Source organism: Salvia splendens, chromosome 14 (assembly GCF_004379255.2).
Source record: "Salvia splendens isolate huo1 chromosome 14, SspV2, whole genome shotgun sequence".
In the NCBI taxonomy this organism is placed as follows: Eukaryota; Viridiplantae; Streptophyta; class Magnoliopsida; order Lamiales; family Lamiaceae; genus Salvia; species Salvia splendens.
Genome location: NC_056045.1, coordinates 836445 through 849748, shown reverse-complemented (window position 1 = coordinate 849748; position 13304 = coordinate 836445). Strand labels below are relative to the sequence as shown.

Below are 13304 nucleotides of genomic sequence, written 5' to 3'. Positions count from 1 at the left end.
AGGCTGAAGCAGGACGAAGTGATTACGTTCTCGGATGCTGATCCCGTCCCGGCCATCTCTCCTCACCAAGACGCCATTGTCATCCAAGCCGGAGTGGCAAACAAACTAATCCACAGGGTGTTTGTGGATACAGGAGCGTCGGTTAGCATTCTTTTTAAAGAGTGCTTCGACAAACTAGAAGTGGACCCAGCTCGGCTCAGTCCGGCTCCGCTTCCCCTGAAGAGCTTCGCCCAGGAGGACACCCGCCCTGAAGGTATTATCAGCCTTCCGATCACGGTGGGGAAAGCGCCTACTAGCTCCAGTACGATGATTGAGTTCTTTGTGGTAAAAGCTCGGTCTCCGTACAACATCATCCTGGGAAGAGACTGGCTCAACGCAGTTCGGGCTGTTTGCTCCACTTATCATCTCACCATCAAGCTCCCCACTAAAGGGGGGATAGCGGTCATCCGAGGTGATCAAAAGAGAGCAAAAGAGTGTCTGCAGATTGCGCTTAAAAGTGCCGAGCAATCAGATCGGCACCACCAAGCATAGCAATCACAGCAGCCGGAGTCAGAGGCAATGACCGAAGTCATACCGGAGCCGAATTCGATGACAGTTCAGCTGTACGAAGACGATCCATCCAGAACGGTTAAGATCGGCTTCGCGGGAACGCCTCTACTTCGGGAAAAAACCATTCAGCTCCTCAAGGAGTACAAAGACGTCTTTGCATGGTCTCCGTTGGACATGACCGGAGTGCCCCCCGAGGTAATCACTCATCGTTTAAATATTGATCCTTCGGTCCGTCCGATAAAACAGAAGCAAAGACTCTTTGCGGCAGAACGAAGTCAAGTCATCCATGACGAAGTCCGTCAATTATTGAAGGCGGATGTGTTATTCGAAGTGAAGTATCCTTCGTGGGTGGCCAATCCTGTCATGATCAAGAAAAAGGAAGGAGGATGGCGGATGTGCATAGATTTCACCGATCTAAATAAGCACTGTCCCAAAGATTGCTATCCCCTTCCGAACATAGATAAAAAAGTAGAAGCTCTGATAGGCTTTGAAATTTTTTGTTTTCTTGATCTATACAAAGGATACCATCAGGTTTTAATGGATGAGATTGACGCTTCAAAAACGGCCTTCATTACTGATTTCGGCATTTTCGCTTATAAAAAGATGCCATTCGGTTTAAAGAATGCCGGAGCCACTTATCAAAGGATGGTAGACAAGCTTTTTCGGCACCTGATTGGAAAGGAGGTCGAAGTGTATGTTGACGATATAGTCGTCAAAAGCAAAAGCACTTCGGAGTACGAGCACAACCTCAAGTCCACTCTCAACGTGCTCAAGAAAGCCAACCTCAAACTTAATCCCCAAAAGTGTACCTTTTTGGTAGATTCGGGAAAGTTTCTGGGTTGTTGGGTTTCAAAGGACGGACTCAAGGCAAACCCCTCAAAAGTTCAAGTCGTTCAGAACATGGCAATGCCGAAGTCCATACATGACGTGCAAAGGCTAACCGGATGTCTAGCCGCACTGAATCGATTCCTTTCCCAAGCAGCCGAAAAGCAACTGCCGTTCTTCAAGGTGTTGAAAAAGGCACCAAAGTTCGAGTGGGGAGCCGAGCAGAAAAAGGCCTTTGACGAGCTCAAAAGTTATCTAGCCGAGCTTCCTATTCTCTCTGCTCCAACCGAAGCCGAAGTAATATTCTTATACTTAGCGGCATCGGATCAAACCATCAGCGCGGTGCTTGTACGAGAAGAAGGCCTAAAGCAGCTTCCCATCTATTTTACAAGCCGAGCATTAAGAGGTCCAGAAACCAGGTATCAACCTCTGGAAAAGATTGCTCTAGCATTAGTAAATGCAGCAAGGAGACTGCGGCCATACTTCTATGCTCACAAGGTATGCGTCTTAACTGATCTGCCACTTCGGCAAGTGTTGACCAAACCAGAAGCATCAGGCAGAATCGCCAAGTGGGCTATAGAGTTGGGAGAGCACACAATTGAATATCTACCTCGGAAAGCCATCAAGGGACAAGCCTTGGCGGATTTTCTTGCAGAAGCGAAGTTCGATCAAGCAATTCCTGTTATTGCCGAACAGAAGAATTCTGCCAATGCCGAACTAGCACAGCCCTTGGAATCCGAAGTAGAGCCGCCGGACTGCTGGAGCGGATTCGTAGATGGAGCTTCAAACAAGATGGGAAGTGGAGCTGGTATTTTACTTGTCGCTCCCGACGGACACGAGGTAACCTACTCACTTCGTTTCCTATTCCCCACTACTAATAATGAAGCCGAGTACGAAGCCCTCCTGGCCGGACTCCAGTTAGCGCAAAGTCTGCTCGTCAAATCTCTCAAAGTCCATTGTGATTCACAAGTCATAGTAAATCACATGTTGGGTACAAGTGAAGCTCGTGACGAGAGAATGAAGAAGTATTTGGACAAAGCGCAAAGCATCAGCCGAAGTTTCTCCTATTTTCGGATAATCCGCATTCCCAGAGCGGAAAATAGCCGAGCAGATGCCTTAAGTAAGTTGGCCTCAGATCCGAGCTCAAAGGCGGAAGAATTAATGCATCGAAGCATTGATGAAGCCGAGGTACATTCAGTATCCAGCTCGCCGAACTGGATGACGCCGATCTTGCAGTATCTGGATCAAGGACAATTGCCCGAGGATAAGAGAGAAGCTCGGAAGATCACGTGCCGAGCTCTTCGGTACGAACTTCATGAAGGAGTCCTCTTTAGAAAGTCTTACCTCCAGCCGTTATTGCGGTGCGTAGGACCAGAAGAGACGGACTACATCCTCAGAGAAGTTCATGAAGGATCGTGCGGTAGCCACATCGGAGCCAGAGCTTTAGCTAAAAAAGTTCTGAGATGGGGATATTATTGGCCAACCATGGTACAAGAGGCAGTGCAGCTCGTCAAGAAGTGTACGAAGTGCCAAATTCATGCAAATGTCCCAAGGATGCCGCAGACCGATCTATACACTATGCAAAGCCCTTGGCCTTTCATGCAATGGGGCATAGACATAGTGGGACCACTTCCTCAAGCTCCTCGGCAAATGAAATTCCTTATCGTTGCCGTGGACTACTTCACGAAGTGGGTGGAGGCTGAACCATTAGCTACGATAACGAGCTCAAAGGCATTGGACTTCGTCTGGAAGAACATAGTGTGCCGATTTGGCATACCCCACATCCTCATCTCGGATAATGGGACTCAGTTCACCGACAAGACGTTCAAGAATTGGTGCCAAGAGCTGAACATTCAACAGCGGTTCACTTCGGTCTCCCATCCCCAAGCAAACGGACAAACGGAAGTAACGAACCGGATTCTGGTGAAAGGGTTAAAAGCTCGGTTAGAACAAGCCAAAGGACAATGGGTAGAAAATCTCCCTCAAGTCCTATGGTCCTACCGAACTACACCCAAAACCTCCAACGGTGAAACTCCGTATAGTCTGGTGTACGGCACTGAAGCCGTAATTCCAGTGGAGATCGGCGTACCCAGTCCCCGAACTCTAAGTTTCTCCTCAGAAATGAATGACGACGGACTGAGAGCAGAACTAGATCTCGCCGAAGAAAGAAGAGAATTGGCGTGCATAAAAGCAGCCAAGTATAAGGAGCAAGTAGCCCGGTATTATAACCAAAGGGTGAAAAAGCTTCAATTTCAAGTGGGAGATCTCGTCTTGAGAAACAACGAAGTAAGCCGAGCAGAAAAGCTGGGCAAACTCGAACCCACATGGGAGGGTCCATATCGGGTGTCAGAAGTCCTCGGCAAAGGGTCTTATAAATTGACTCACATGTCAGGAGAGCAAGTACCCCGAACATGGCACGTCTCCAACCTCAAGAAGTTCCACTTGTAAGAGACAAAAGTCCGGTCAGTCTGTCTTGTGTCTAGTTCGGTCATAGGGGTATATGTTTTTATTTGTTTGTTTCTTACTTGCACCTTTTACTTGTCGTTTTTTTAAAAAAAAAAGGTTTAAAGTTTTTTTCCTTCGTCTTTTTCATTTTTTCTCTATGTGTTTTGTCTCTATGTGCTTGTCGTCTCTTACAAATGGTACCAAGGTATATCGTTCTTTAAAGACTGATCCCCTTTTTAGATCGATTATTAAAGACTATTGTGAGTCCAAGCTTCTAAGGAGGATATAAGACCACAATTCAGCTTAACAAGCAGTCCGTCTGAAACGAACTGCAATAAGCCAACGATTGTGAGTCCAAGCTTCCAAGGAGGATACAAGACCGCAATTCAGCTTAACAAGCACTTCGTCTGAAACGAACTGCAATAAGGGAAAGTCCGATCCACGCGATAAACCTCGCCGAATTAGGACGACCAAGTTCGGTCAAAGAAGTTTACCTCATAAGACCGGGGACGACCATGTCTAGTCAAAGAGGTTTACTGCATAAGACCACTTCGGTTAACTGGGAAAGTCCGATCCACGCGATAAAACTCGCCGAATTAGGACAAGGGAAAGTTCGATCCCGGCGACAAAAATCGCCAAATTAGAACACAAACCAAGTCCGGTCAAAGATGTTTATTTCGTCAGACCAAAGACAAGTCCGGTCAAAGATGTTTATTTCATCAGACCAAGGACCAAGTCCGGTCAAAGAAGTTTACTTCATAAGACCGAGGACGAGTACGATGAAATTTTTTCGCTAAGCTGTAAATACAGTGTTAGAAGCGAAAACAAAATTTCATTTTTCAAATCTTGTTCGGCATACAACTCAGCTACCCTACAAAATGGCGTTACGCTATTACAAAGGACCATTCTACTGTCCAGGGTTGCTGAAGTTAAGCCACCTATCTGCAAAATCCTCTGGAAGCCGAGTTCGGTTGTTCCGAGCAGATGAAGAATAAGCAGGTCGACGAGATGCTATCCTCGACCCAACGCCTCTTCCCCGAGCCCGAGAAGTCCTAACACCTCGGCGATGAAGAGTCTCTGCAATAAGCATCTGCTGATCTTGCTCGCTCATAGTCACAACTCCTCGGCGAATTTCAGTCCGTCCCTGTCTTGACGATTCCGGTTGCTCCTGAGCCCGTTCTCGTCTTGACGTTTCCGGCTGTTCCTGAGTTCGTTGCTGACTTGGAGCAAGATTTTGAGCAAGGGAACCAGAGGTTTGATCTGGAGTGCGAGCATCTGTTGGCACGATATGCCGAAGGAATCTTTCTATGGAGGGGCGCCGAGAAAGAACAATGTTGTACCGAGAAGCCCAACACCGCAGTGATGTCACAACTTGTTGGCAAGCCGGGCTCTCCAGCACATTGTTCATACGGAGTACATGATATTCCTCCCACAGTTCGTCAACTCGACTCTGAACATCCGAGATGGTAACTCCCCCGCGCTCACGGATATAATCCTCATACGCAGTCCTCTCAGCAATGGCCGTATTCAGCTCGGCCTCCAGATCCTTCTTATCGGACTCTAAGTCCTTATTATCGGCCTCCAGCTTCACTAAACGAGCCAGAAGCTCGTCATTCTTCGTCTGATCGGCTATAGCTCTTTTCTCAGCTTCGTCTAAAGCCGAAGAGTACAGCCGTTTCCAGTGAAGTATCTCCATCTCCTTGAGTACAAAGCAGCTATATTAGTTCGGCAGCTGTACCGAGCAGATAGTAAAATACAACAGGAATAAAGGCGAGTACGAAAAGCTATACGAAGACAAGTGTAGAGAATTTTTCATTCACAAGGAAAATTTTTTACACTAGGAGGGCTTCAAGGCCATTTTACAAGGAAGAAACTAGACTAAGAGAAGGGAGACGAAATCATACTCCGTCAGCTTCGTCTACGGCTCCTTGGTCTGGTTCAGCTTCTTTCTCCTGAGCTACCTCAGCCTCGGCCTCGCATCCTGCCGGCCTCGCCTCCGCCTCCTGATCGGCCTCCTTCTCCGGATGCCCGGCCCGCTCGACTTCGGCCTCCAGCTCCAGCGGCTCGGCCTCACCCTCTCCGTGGTAAGTCGAAGCGGGTGAAACGGGTCCCACGGAGACAAAGATAGCCTCCAGGTTCTCGTCCCGATCAGCTCGACAACAACGGACTCGGTCTGCAGAAAGCAGGACCGAAGATGAAGCGAGCTCCTCAAGGAGCGGCAGATTCTGAAGCCGAGCCGCTATCTCTCGGCTGTACAGAGGCAGCACGACGTCGGCCCCCTGCTCGCCCTTATCGGCAATTAGCCTTACCAGACTACCGACAAAGGCCGAGAACTGGCTGCTCAAAAAGAGTTTCTCCGTGTAAACACGGAGAGCCTCCCCTTGGGCAACCACGGCAGCAGCATCCCTCCGTTTCGTCTGCTCCCGCTGGATGACGAGCTGGTTTTTGGCAAACTGAGCTTCATCCTGGGCCGAAATCCTAGCAGCTCTGGCCTTCTCAAAGTTAGCCTCAGCCTGTTCGGCCCGATGACAAGCAGCCGCCAACTTCCTCTGCATCTCAGCATAGTCATTGGACGCTTTGGAGAGTTCGACGGCGACGAGCTTGGAGAGCATATCGTTCCTCTGAAAATGAATAAAGAAAAAAGTCAACAAAGGGACCACAAAAAATACAGGAAAAAAGCAAGGCCAGAAAATCAAGAAGAGAATTCACCTCGGCGAAGTCCGTGGGCCATAAAAACGGCTCACAGATATGTTCCGAAGGAGGCGCCAAGACCACGTCTTTCTCTGGCGCTCTCGGGGGCTTCTGGGCCTTCCCCCTCCCCTTTGCCGAAGTTGACTCCGGCTTCTTCGGATCCGAAGAGGTTTTTTGCCTTTTCGGAGTCCTCTCGGCATCAGACGCCGAGCTGGTGGTTTTCGGCCTCTCCGGCTCCTTGGACTCCGAAGATTTTCGGGTAGCCTTGTTCAGCATGTACACTGCCAAAAAGCAAGAAAGCAAGGTTAGTTTTCTTCGTTAAAGCAGTAGAACATAAAGGTAGAGAGAAATCCTCACCCTCGGCCTCTTCGTCCGAAGACGAGATGTCGAACACGACGTCGCCCTTGACGAGCTCAGACTCCGTGTATTGTTTCCTAACTATGGGAATCTTGTTGAGCTCGCCATCGAGCTCGGCCAATGGTTCTAACCGAGGATGAGGAATCACGGACTTCGGCCCTCTCCAGGGGAAGCCCGGAGCCGCTGTCCTATTATAAAAAAAGAAGCGGTTTTGCCATTTCGGCCACTTGGTTTTGCAGAATGCCCTAAAAGGCTGTAAGGGGATCAAGTAAAACCAAGATCCCTTCCTTTTAAATTGGAAAAAATTAAGGATTGCCCGCAGAGACAGATCCTTATCTAGCCTACGGAGTTCGGCAGCAAAAGCCGACAAGTGCCTCCAAGAATTCGGAGTCACCTGACCTAAAGGGAGTTGAAAAAAATCAAGAAGCTCTACAAAAGGTGGGGGAAGAGGGAAACGAAGCCCGCATTCTAAGCAGGCTTCGTAAACGGTGGCATAACCCTCCGGCGGGTCGTTAGCCCTATGATCATCGTCGGGAACCACCGCCTTCCCCCCGGGAAGAAGATATTTTTCGTGTAGAGATATCACGGTGTCCTTACTCAAGACGCTGTGAAAGTATTCTACAGTCTTCTCTCCGGACTCTTTCCGGCTAGAAGACCCCTTGCCCCCTTTCCTACCGCTACCTAACTCGGAAGAAGAAGAAGAAGACATGGTTCTTACTCTTTGCAAAATCTGAAGAAATTCTGAAGAAATTCTTGAAAGCGGAAGGAAATTTTTACGCAAAGGAGATAGAGTTCAGAAGAAGCAGTCGCAAAAGTGCTTCAATGATGAAGAAGGGAGGTATTTATCAGATTCGGCGAAGATTTCAAAATCGTCGCACCGTTTCGAATCCCACCTTTTCAGGATTCAACGGCCGGATTTTACTGTCGCATTTAATGCAGTCACATGCAAGGCACGTCCCCTGACATCAGCCTCCCCCTTGCCTTTATCCAGAATGCCGAAGTGACTCACTTCGCCGAAGTGATTCACTTCGCCCTTCGGGGGGGGTAGTGATGGGGTGCGTACTAAACAAGCCCAACAGCAATGACGGCCCATCAGCCCAAAGCCCAAGGAAGAGTATGAGTTCGGCATTACCAAAGAGTTCGGCCTCAGCCTACAGCTCGGTAAAAGCCAACCAATCAAGCTCTGCTCTCAGGTCGGCATCAAGCTCTACTCTCAGATCGGCAACCAAAGCAGTTCGGTCTCAGTAAGAGTTCGGCCTCAGCCTACAGCTCGGTAAAAGCTCAGGTCGGCATCAAGCTCTACTCTCAGATCGGCAACCAAAGCAGTTCGGTCTCAGCATTCGACCGAACAAGGAGTTATTGGACCCATACTGGATTTCCACAACTTCCAACACACCCACTACCACGTGGTGTCAACTCAGGCCACGATCGTAGGCCATGACCTACACTACATCCACGATCTTAGGCCATGACCTACACGACATCCACGACTTAGTGGTGATGCAAGCCACGATCTTAGTTCAATGTATAAATAGAACTTAGATCAGATAGAAAAAGGTTAAGCTCTATAGAGATAAAATACCATATAGCAAGTCTGTGTTGTAAGCTGTAATCCCAGATCAAGCAATACAATCTTGCCCTCCCTTCTTCCCGTGGACGTAGATTTACTTCAGTAAATCGAACCACGTAAATTCTTTGTGTCTGCATATTCATTCTCTACCAGCATTTACTAACATCAAGAATTCGCGGATCCATCAACGATCATCACCATACCCAAACTCTTCCGAATCCACCCAAACACACCTCTCATTCAAGAAAACCGTCTTCCCTCGTAGCCTCTCAACCTTAATCCAATCGAGCCTGACCAAATCGAGTTGAAAAACCTCAACATGGTCCACAACCGCAAGAGATTCCCGATGAATCAAGAAAACCAACAAGACCTCTCCATTCATCTCAAACAAATACTCCGTAAAGAACCTCCACCTCGATCTTGGGACAGCCCTGCTCGGTCCTAGGGCCGTGATCACAAGGCGCGTATCGACCACCTGCATAACCGCAACATATATATGTACACAAGTAAAAAGACACAATTGAAGCCCTACCAATATTTTTTCCTATGTCCGTCCCTATATATAACGAGACATTTAATATTAAGTAAAATAAATGTAATTGTAAAATGAATAAAATAGATGAAGTGAAATAAATATCCGTATCACCTGCATCACCGCAATCGTTCCCTGCAAGCTCATCGTGTAGAAATTGTGGTGAAAGCTAACTATGCTCACGAATTCCATCTTTTTCTTCTTGTTCGAATCGAACGGGTCGGGCGTATTGCACTCGTACCAGACGGAAACGTCCGTATCCCGGTACACATCGTGGAGGACGGAGCGTGAGACCATGTGGATCACCGTGAGGCCCGAAGTCGGCCCGTTCGGGCCGACAACGCAAACCAGGTACAAAACCGGGCCGAGGGGATTATAAGGATTGACGGTTCGGGTTGGGGCTGTTGGGGCGTAGGCGAGGACGCGCCAATGCAAGTCTTTGGGCATTTTCGCGGCAACTTCGACGAGGGTGGTGGAGTCGTGGAGGTAGCGGTAGCGCGGTGGTGGCGGACTAGGGTTGCGAGGGTTTTGGATTGGAGCGGCGGCGGCGACGTGGCGGAGTTGGGGCGGTTGGTTGTGATGGGCGTCGCATCGTGTTGATGTTGGTGGTGGTAGCCGTGATTTGGTGACGGCGGGAGCGGAGCTGCGGTTGGTGCGCCACGGATTGTGTGCGCCGGTGATGTTAGTTGAGAGAAACTCCGTCCAAGGACACTGTTGTTGAGAGCGATACGGCAGCGGCTGCTGTGTGTTAGTGATGGATGATTTCTTGGGCTTGTGTTTTTTGGATGGCATTGTTGGAAGTAAGGTTTGTGGTATGAGAATATGGTGATGAAAGGGGATGTATCATGTATGTATATTGGTAGGTGGCCCTTGGTACCCAACCTTGATCAATTATTCATTTTATGAAATGTAAATTGTTTAGTTTGAAGAGATTTTAAAAAAAAACTATTTTGGTGCATACATAATTAGTATGGATAGAGTTGACATCAGTGGAAATATTATACTAAGAAAAAAGAAAGGATGGAGCTTGGGGAGCAAGCACTTATAATTGTTTTTACTTTTTAGAGACCACAATGAATTAAATATGGCCAATTTTTATTATTAGTTCATTATTATTCACTCATTCAACATTCGCCACTAATCCTTCGTCATACACTAAAATAAATGAAATTGTTATGATTAAATTGATATTTTTCCTCGATAAAATTAATAATAGTCAGGATTCAAATTGTGTTACATCGTCAAAGAGTAAGTATGTGAATTAAATACTAATGCTTTGTAAAGTTGTAGGAGTATTAATAGTATAGGTACTTGTCCTCCATTTTTTTAATACAGTCCATTAACTCAACTCTCCAAAATAATGATATGCAATTTTTAAAAACTCTAGTCTATAATGAAAAAACAACATTATATAATAGACTGTTCTTGAGTTCCAAGGAAACATACCTACTCCATTTATTTAGAAACCACATCACCACCAGGCACCACATTCACCTATTCATTGATCTCACCAACAATGGCAGCCAAAAAGTCCAAATCCAAGAAATCATCCATCACGAAAAAAACTCCTCCTCCGCCATGTAGACAACATGAGTGGCCGTTGTCCGTCCTCCCCCCGACTAATGGCCCCGGCCATCCCCGAGCATTCTGGCAATGGTCCGGGGTCATCAAACGCATCTCCGCTCCCGCCACCACCAAATCATGGCTACCACCACCACCAACAACACGATGCGACGCCCGTCATAATCAACCGCCCCAGCTCCGCCACATCGCCAACGGTCCATGCCATAACAACCCTACTCCTCATCCACGATATCGCTACCTCCACGATTCCACCTCCATCGTCAAAGCCGCCTCGATCATCCCAGAAACTTCGTATTGGTGCGTTCTCAGACACGCCCCGATGGCCCCTGAGCCCCACACCGATATCCTCGGCCCCAACCTGCGACTGTGGTTCATTGACCCCCCAAACTGTCCTAGATCGGGCCTCATGGTGAGGTACTGTTACAGACTTAATGTCTGATAGATTCCATCCTAAAACCAATTGGTGATAGAAGAAGAGACCTATAAGATTTATATAGCACTCCACTTTCATTTTTTTTATTTTTTTTAGCACAAGTGGGATAGTTATATTAAGTATATTTTTTGTTTCAATTTCCAACAAATTAATGTCCCACATTTGACTAATCTTTAGGATGAGTTCTCATGTTTGGTCTGTAACAGGTACGAAGCCTCAAGCAACACCGACCGTGACTACGTGTTATGGAATAAAGCCGCTGAGGTCTGGCACGAGTGTGTGACGCCCGACCCGTTCGACCCGAAGAAGAATCCGATGGAATTCACGAGCATGATTAGGCTTCAAGGCACCTACTACGTGATGACCCTGCAGGGAGCGCTTGCGGTGATGCGGGTGGCCAACACGCGCCTCGCGATCACGACGGTGGCGGCAGGCAGAGGCGTTCCGAGATCGAAATGTAGGTTTTTTAAGGAGTATTTGTGTGAGATGAAAGGGGAGATCTTGTTGGTTTTCTTGATTCACAGGGAATCTCTTGCGATTGTGGATGATGTTGAGATTTTGAGACTCGATTTGGTGAGGATGGATTGGGTTAAGGTTGAGAGGCTGCCGGGGAAGACGATGTTCTTGAAGGAGGAGTGTATTGGTGTAGATTCCGAAGAGTTTGGGTGCAGGGATGATCGTGTTTATTTCACGGAGGGAACGGAGAAGATGTGGAAGGTGTTTAATATGAAAACTTGTTCCATTTCATCTGTTCCAATCGGTTGGAGTTGGATACCCAAATGTTATTGTTATTAATTCATGTCTTACTTGTATTCAGTTACGTATGAAGTCCAGCCCAACTATACAATTAATTAGAATTTATAGTAGTTATTTATATTTTTGTTTTCTATTTTTGAATTAAAATTAATTAATACTTCCTACGTCACAGAAACTTTGTCACATTTTCCCATTTGCGCCCGTCCCACAAAATTTGTCACCTTTCACATTTTACTATTTTTTGGAGTGGACTTCATATTCCACTAATTCATTCATATTCACATTTTATTACAAAATTAATATATAAAAGTAGGATTTACAAAATTACATTTTTTAAAAATCCATGCCTGGTTAAAGTGTGACATAATTTATGGGACGGGGGAGGAGGGGGTGGGTATGATTAATTAGTCCAAAGTTAGAGTATACTCTCTTGTCCTACTATCATCTATCCCTTTTTGATCTGACACAAGTTTCAAAAAGAAAAATGGGTGAAAACAGTTAGTGGAATAGTTGGAATGTAGTATGTCATATCATTATAGCTTTGTGCTAATAAAATTTGAGTAAGGTAAGTTAGTGAAATGTAAGATTCATTCATAATCAAAGATAGTAAAAATAAAATAAGACAATTAATAAGTGATATTCCAAGATGAAAAAATTAAGGCATATAATTGGGGACAAAGAGAGTACTATTATTTTTTAATTTGAGTTTTACTGATATCCAATTAGAATGCATTAGATTATACTCACTTTGTCCACCATTAATAGGCTCCGCTTGACTCGGCTCGTAAGTGAGTGAAAACGGTTTATCAAAGGCGAGTTCTACTTTTCATCACCATATATAAGCATCACTCTCGTTTTGTCTATATTAGTGTTGTTTATTTGTTTTATACATTTTTTATAATTCTAATATCTTAGATTATTATTATTGATCCATTTATTTTATAATTATAAAAATGTTAAATCTCTTTTCTTCTTTAGTTTATTTATATGGTGTAATAGAGAAAATAAATAAATCAGCTTAGGATTAATTGTTAGTATTATATAATTGTATAATTAATAGCATCGATAATAATTTCTGAGTATTAGAACATGAAATAAGTATACAAAATAGAACATGAAGATATTAATATATGACATAAACGAGAGTGATACTCAGCAATATCGCGTAACATTTCTTATTAACAGATCAATCATCGACTAGAGCATATTGATAGCTAACTCCATCCTGATGAAACATGTGAAATACAACAACTTCTCATATCAAACACCTTCCAATTCTTCTCCAATCCCTCAGTAAAATACACACGATCATCACCACACCCAAACTCTTCCGAATCCACCCAAATACACCTCTCCTTCAAGAACAACGTCTTCCCCCTTAGTCTCTCAACCTTAACCCAATCCGTCCTCACCAAATCAAGCCTCAAAACCTCAACACCATCCACAACCGCAAGAGACTCCCGATGAATCAAGAAAGCCAAGAAGATCTCCCCGTCCATCGCGAACAAATATTCCTTAAAAAATCTACAACCCGAGGAAGGAACCGCCCTGGTCGAGCCTAG

The 13304-nt window shown here is 45.8% G+C and overlaps 1 protein-coding gene across 1 annotated transcript; it reads left to right on the top strand.

Annotated features, from left to right (window-relative positions):
- Positions 1 to 10485: 10485 nt before the first annotated feature.
- LOC121765595 lies at positions 10486 to 11781 on the top strand. The gene is made up of 2 exons (XM_042161796.1): positions 10486 to 10967; positions 11193 to 11781. The coding sequence occupies exons 1-2, from the start codon at positions 10486 to 10488 to the stop codon at positions 11779 to 11781; spliced, it is 1071 nt and encodes a 356-aa protein (XP_042017730.1).
- The last annotated feature ends 1523 nt before the right edge of the window (positions 11782 to 13304 follow it).

Excerpts from the sequence above, each read along its gene's own strand:
- LOC121765595 (XM_042161796.1), top strand. The coding sequence starts at position 10,486 with ATGGCAGCCAAAAAGTCCAAATCCAAGAAATCATCCATCACGAAAAAA. Across the intron at positions 10,968-11,192 it reads AGATCGGGCCTCATGGTGAG|GTACGAAGCCTCAAGCAACA; the intron begins GTACTGTTACAG and ends GGTCTGTAACAG.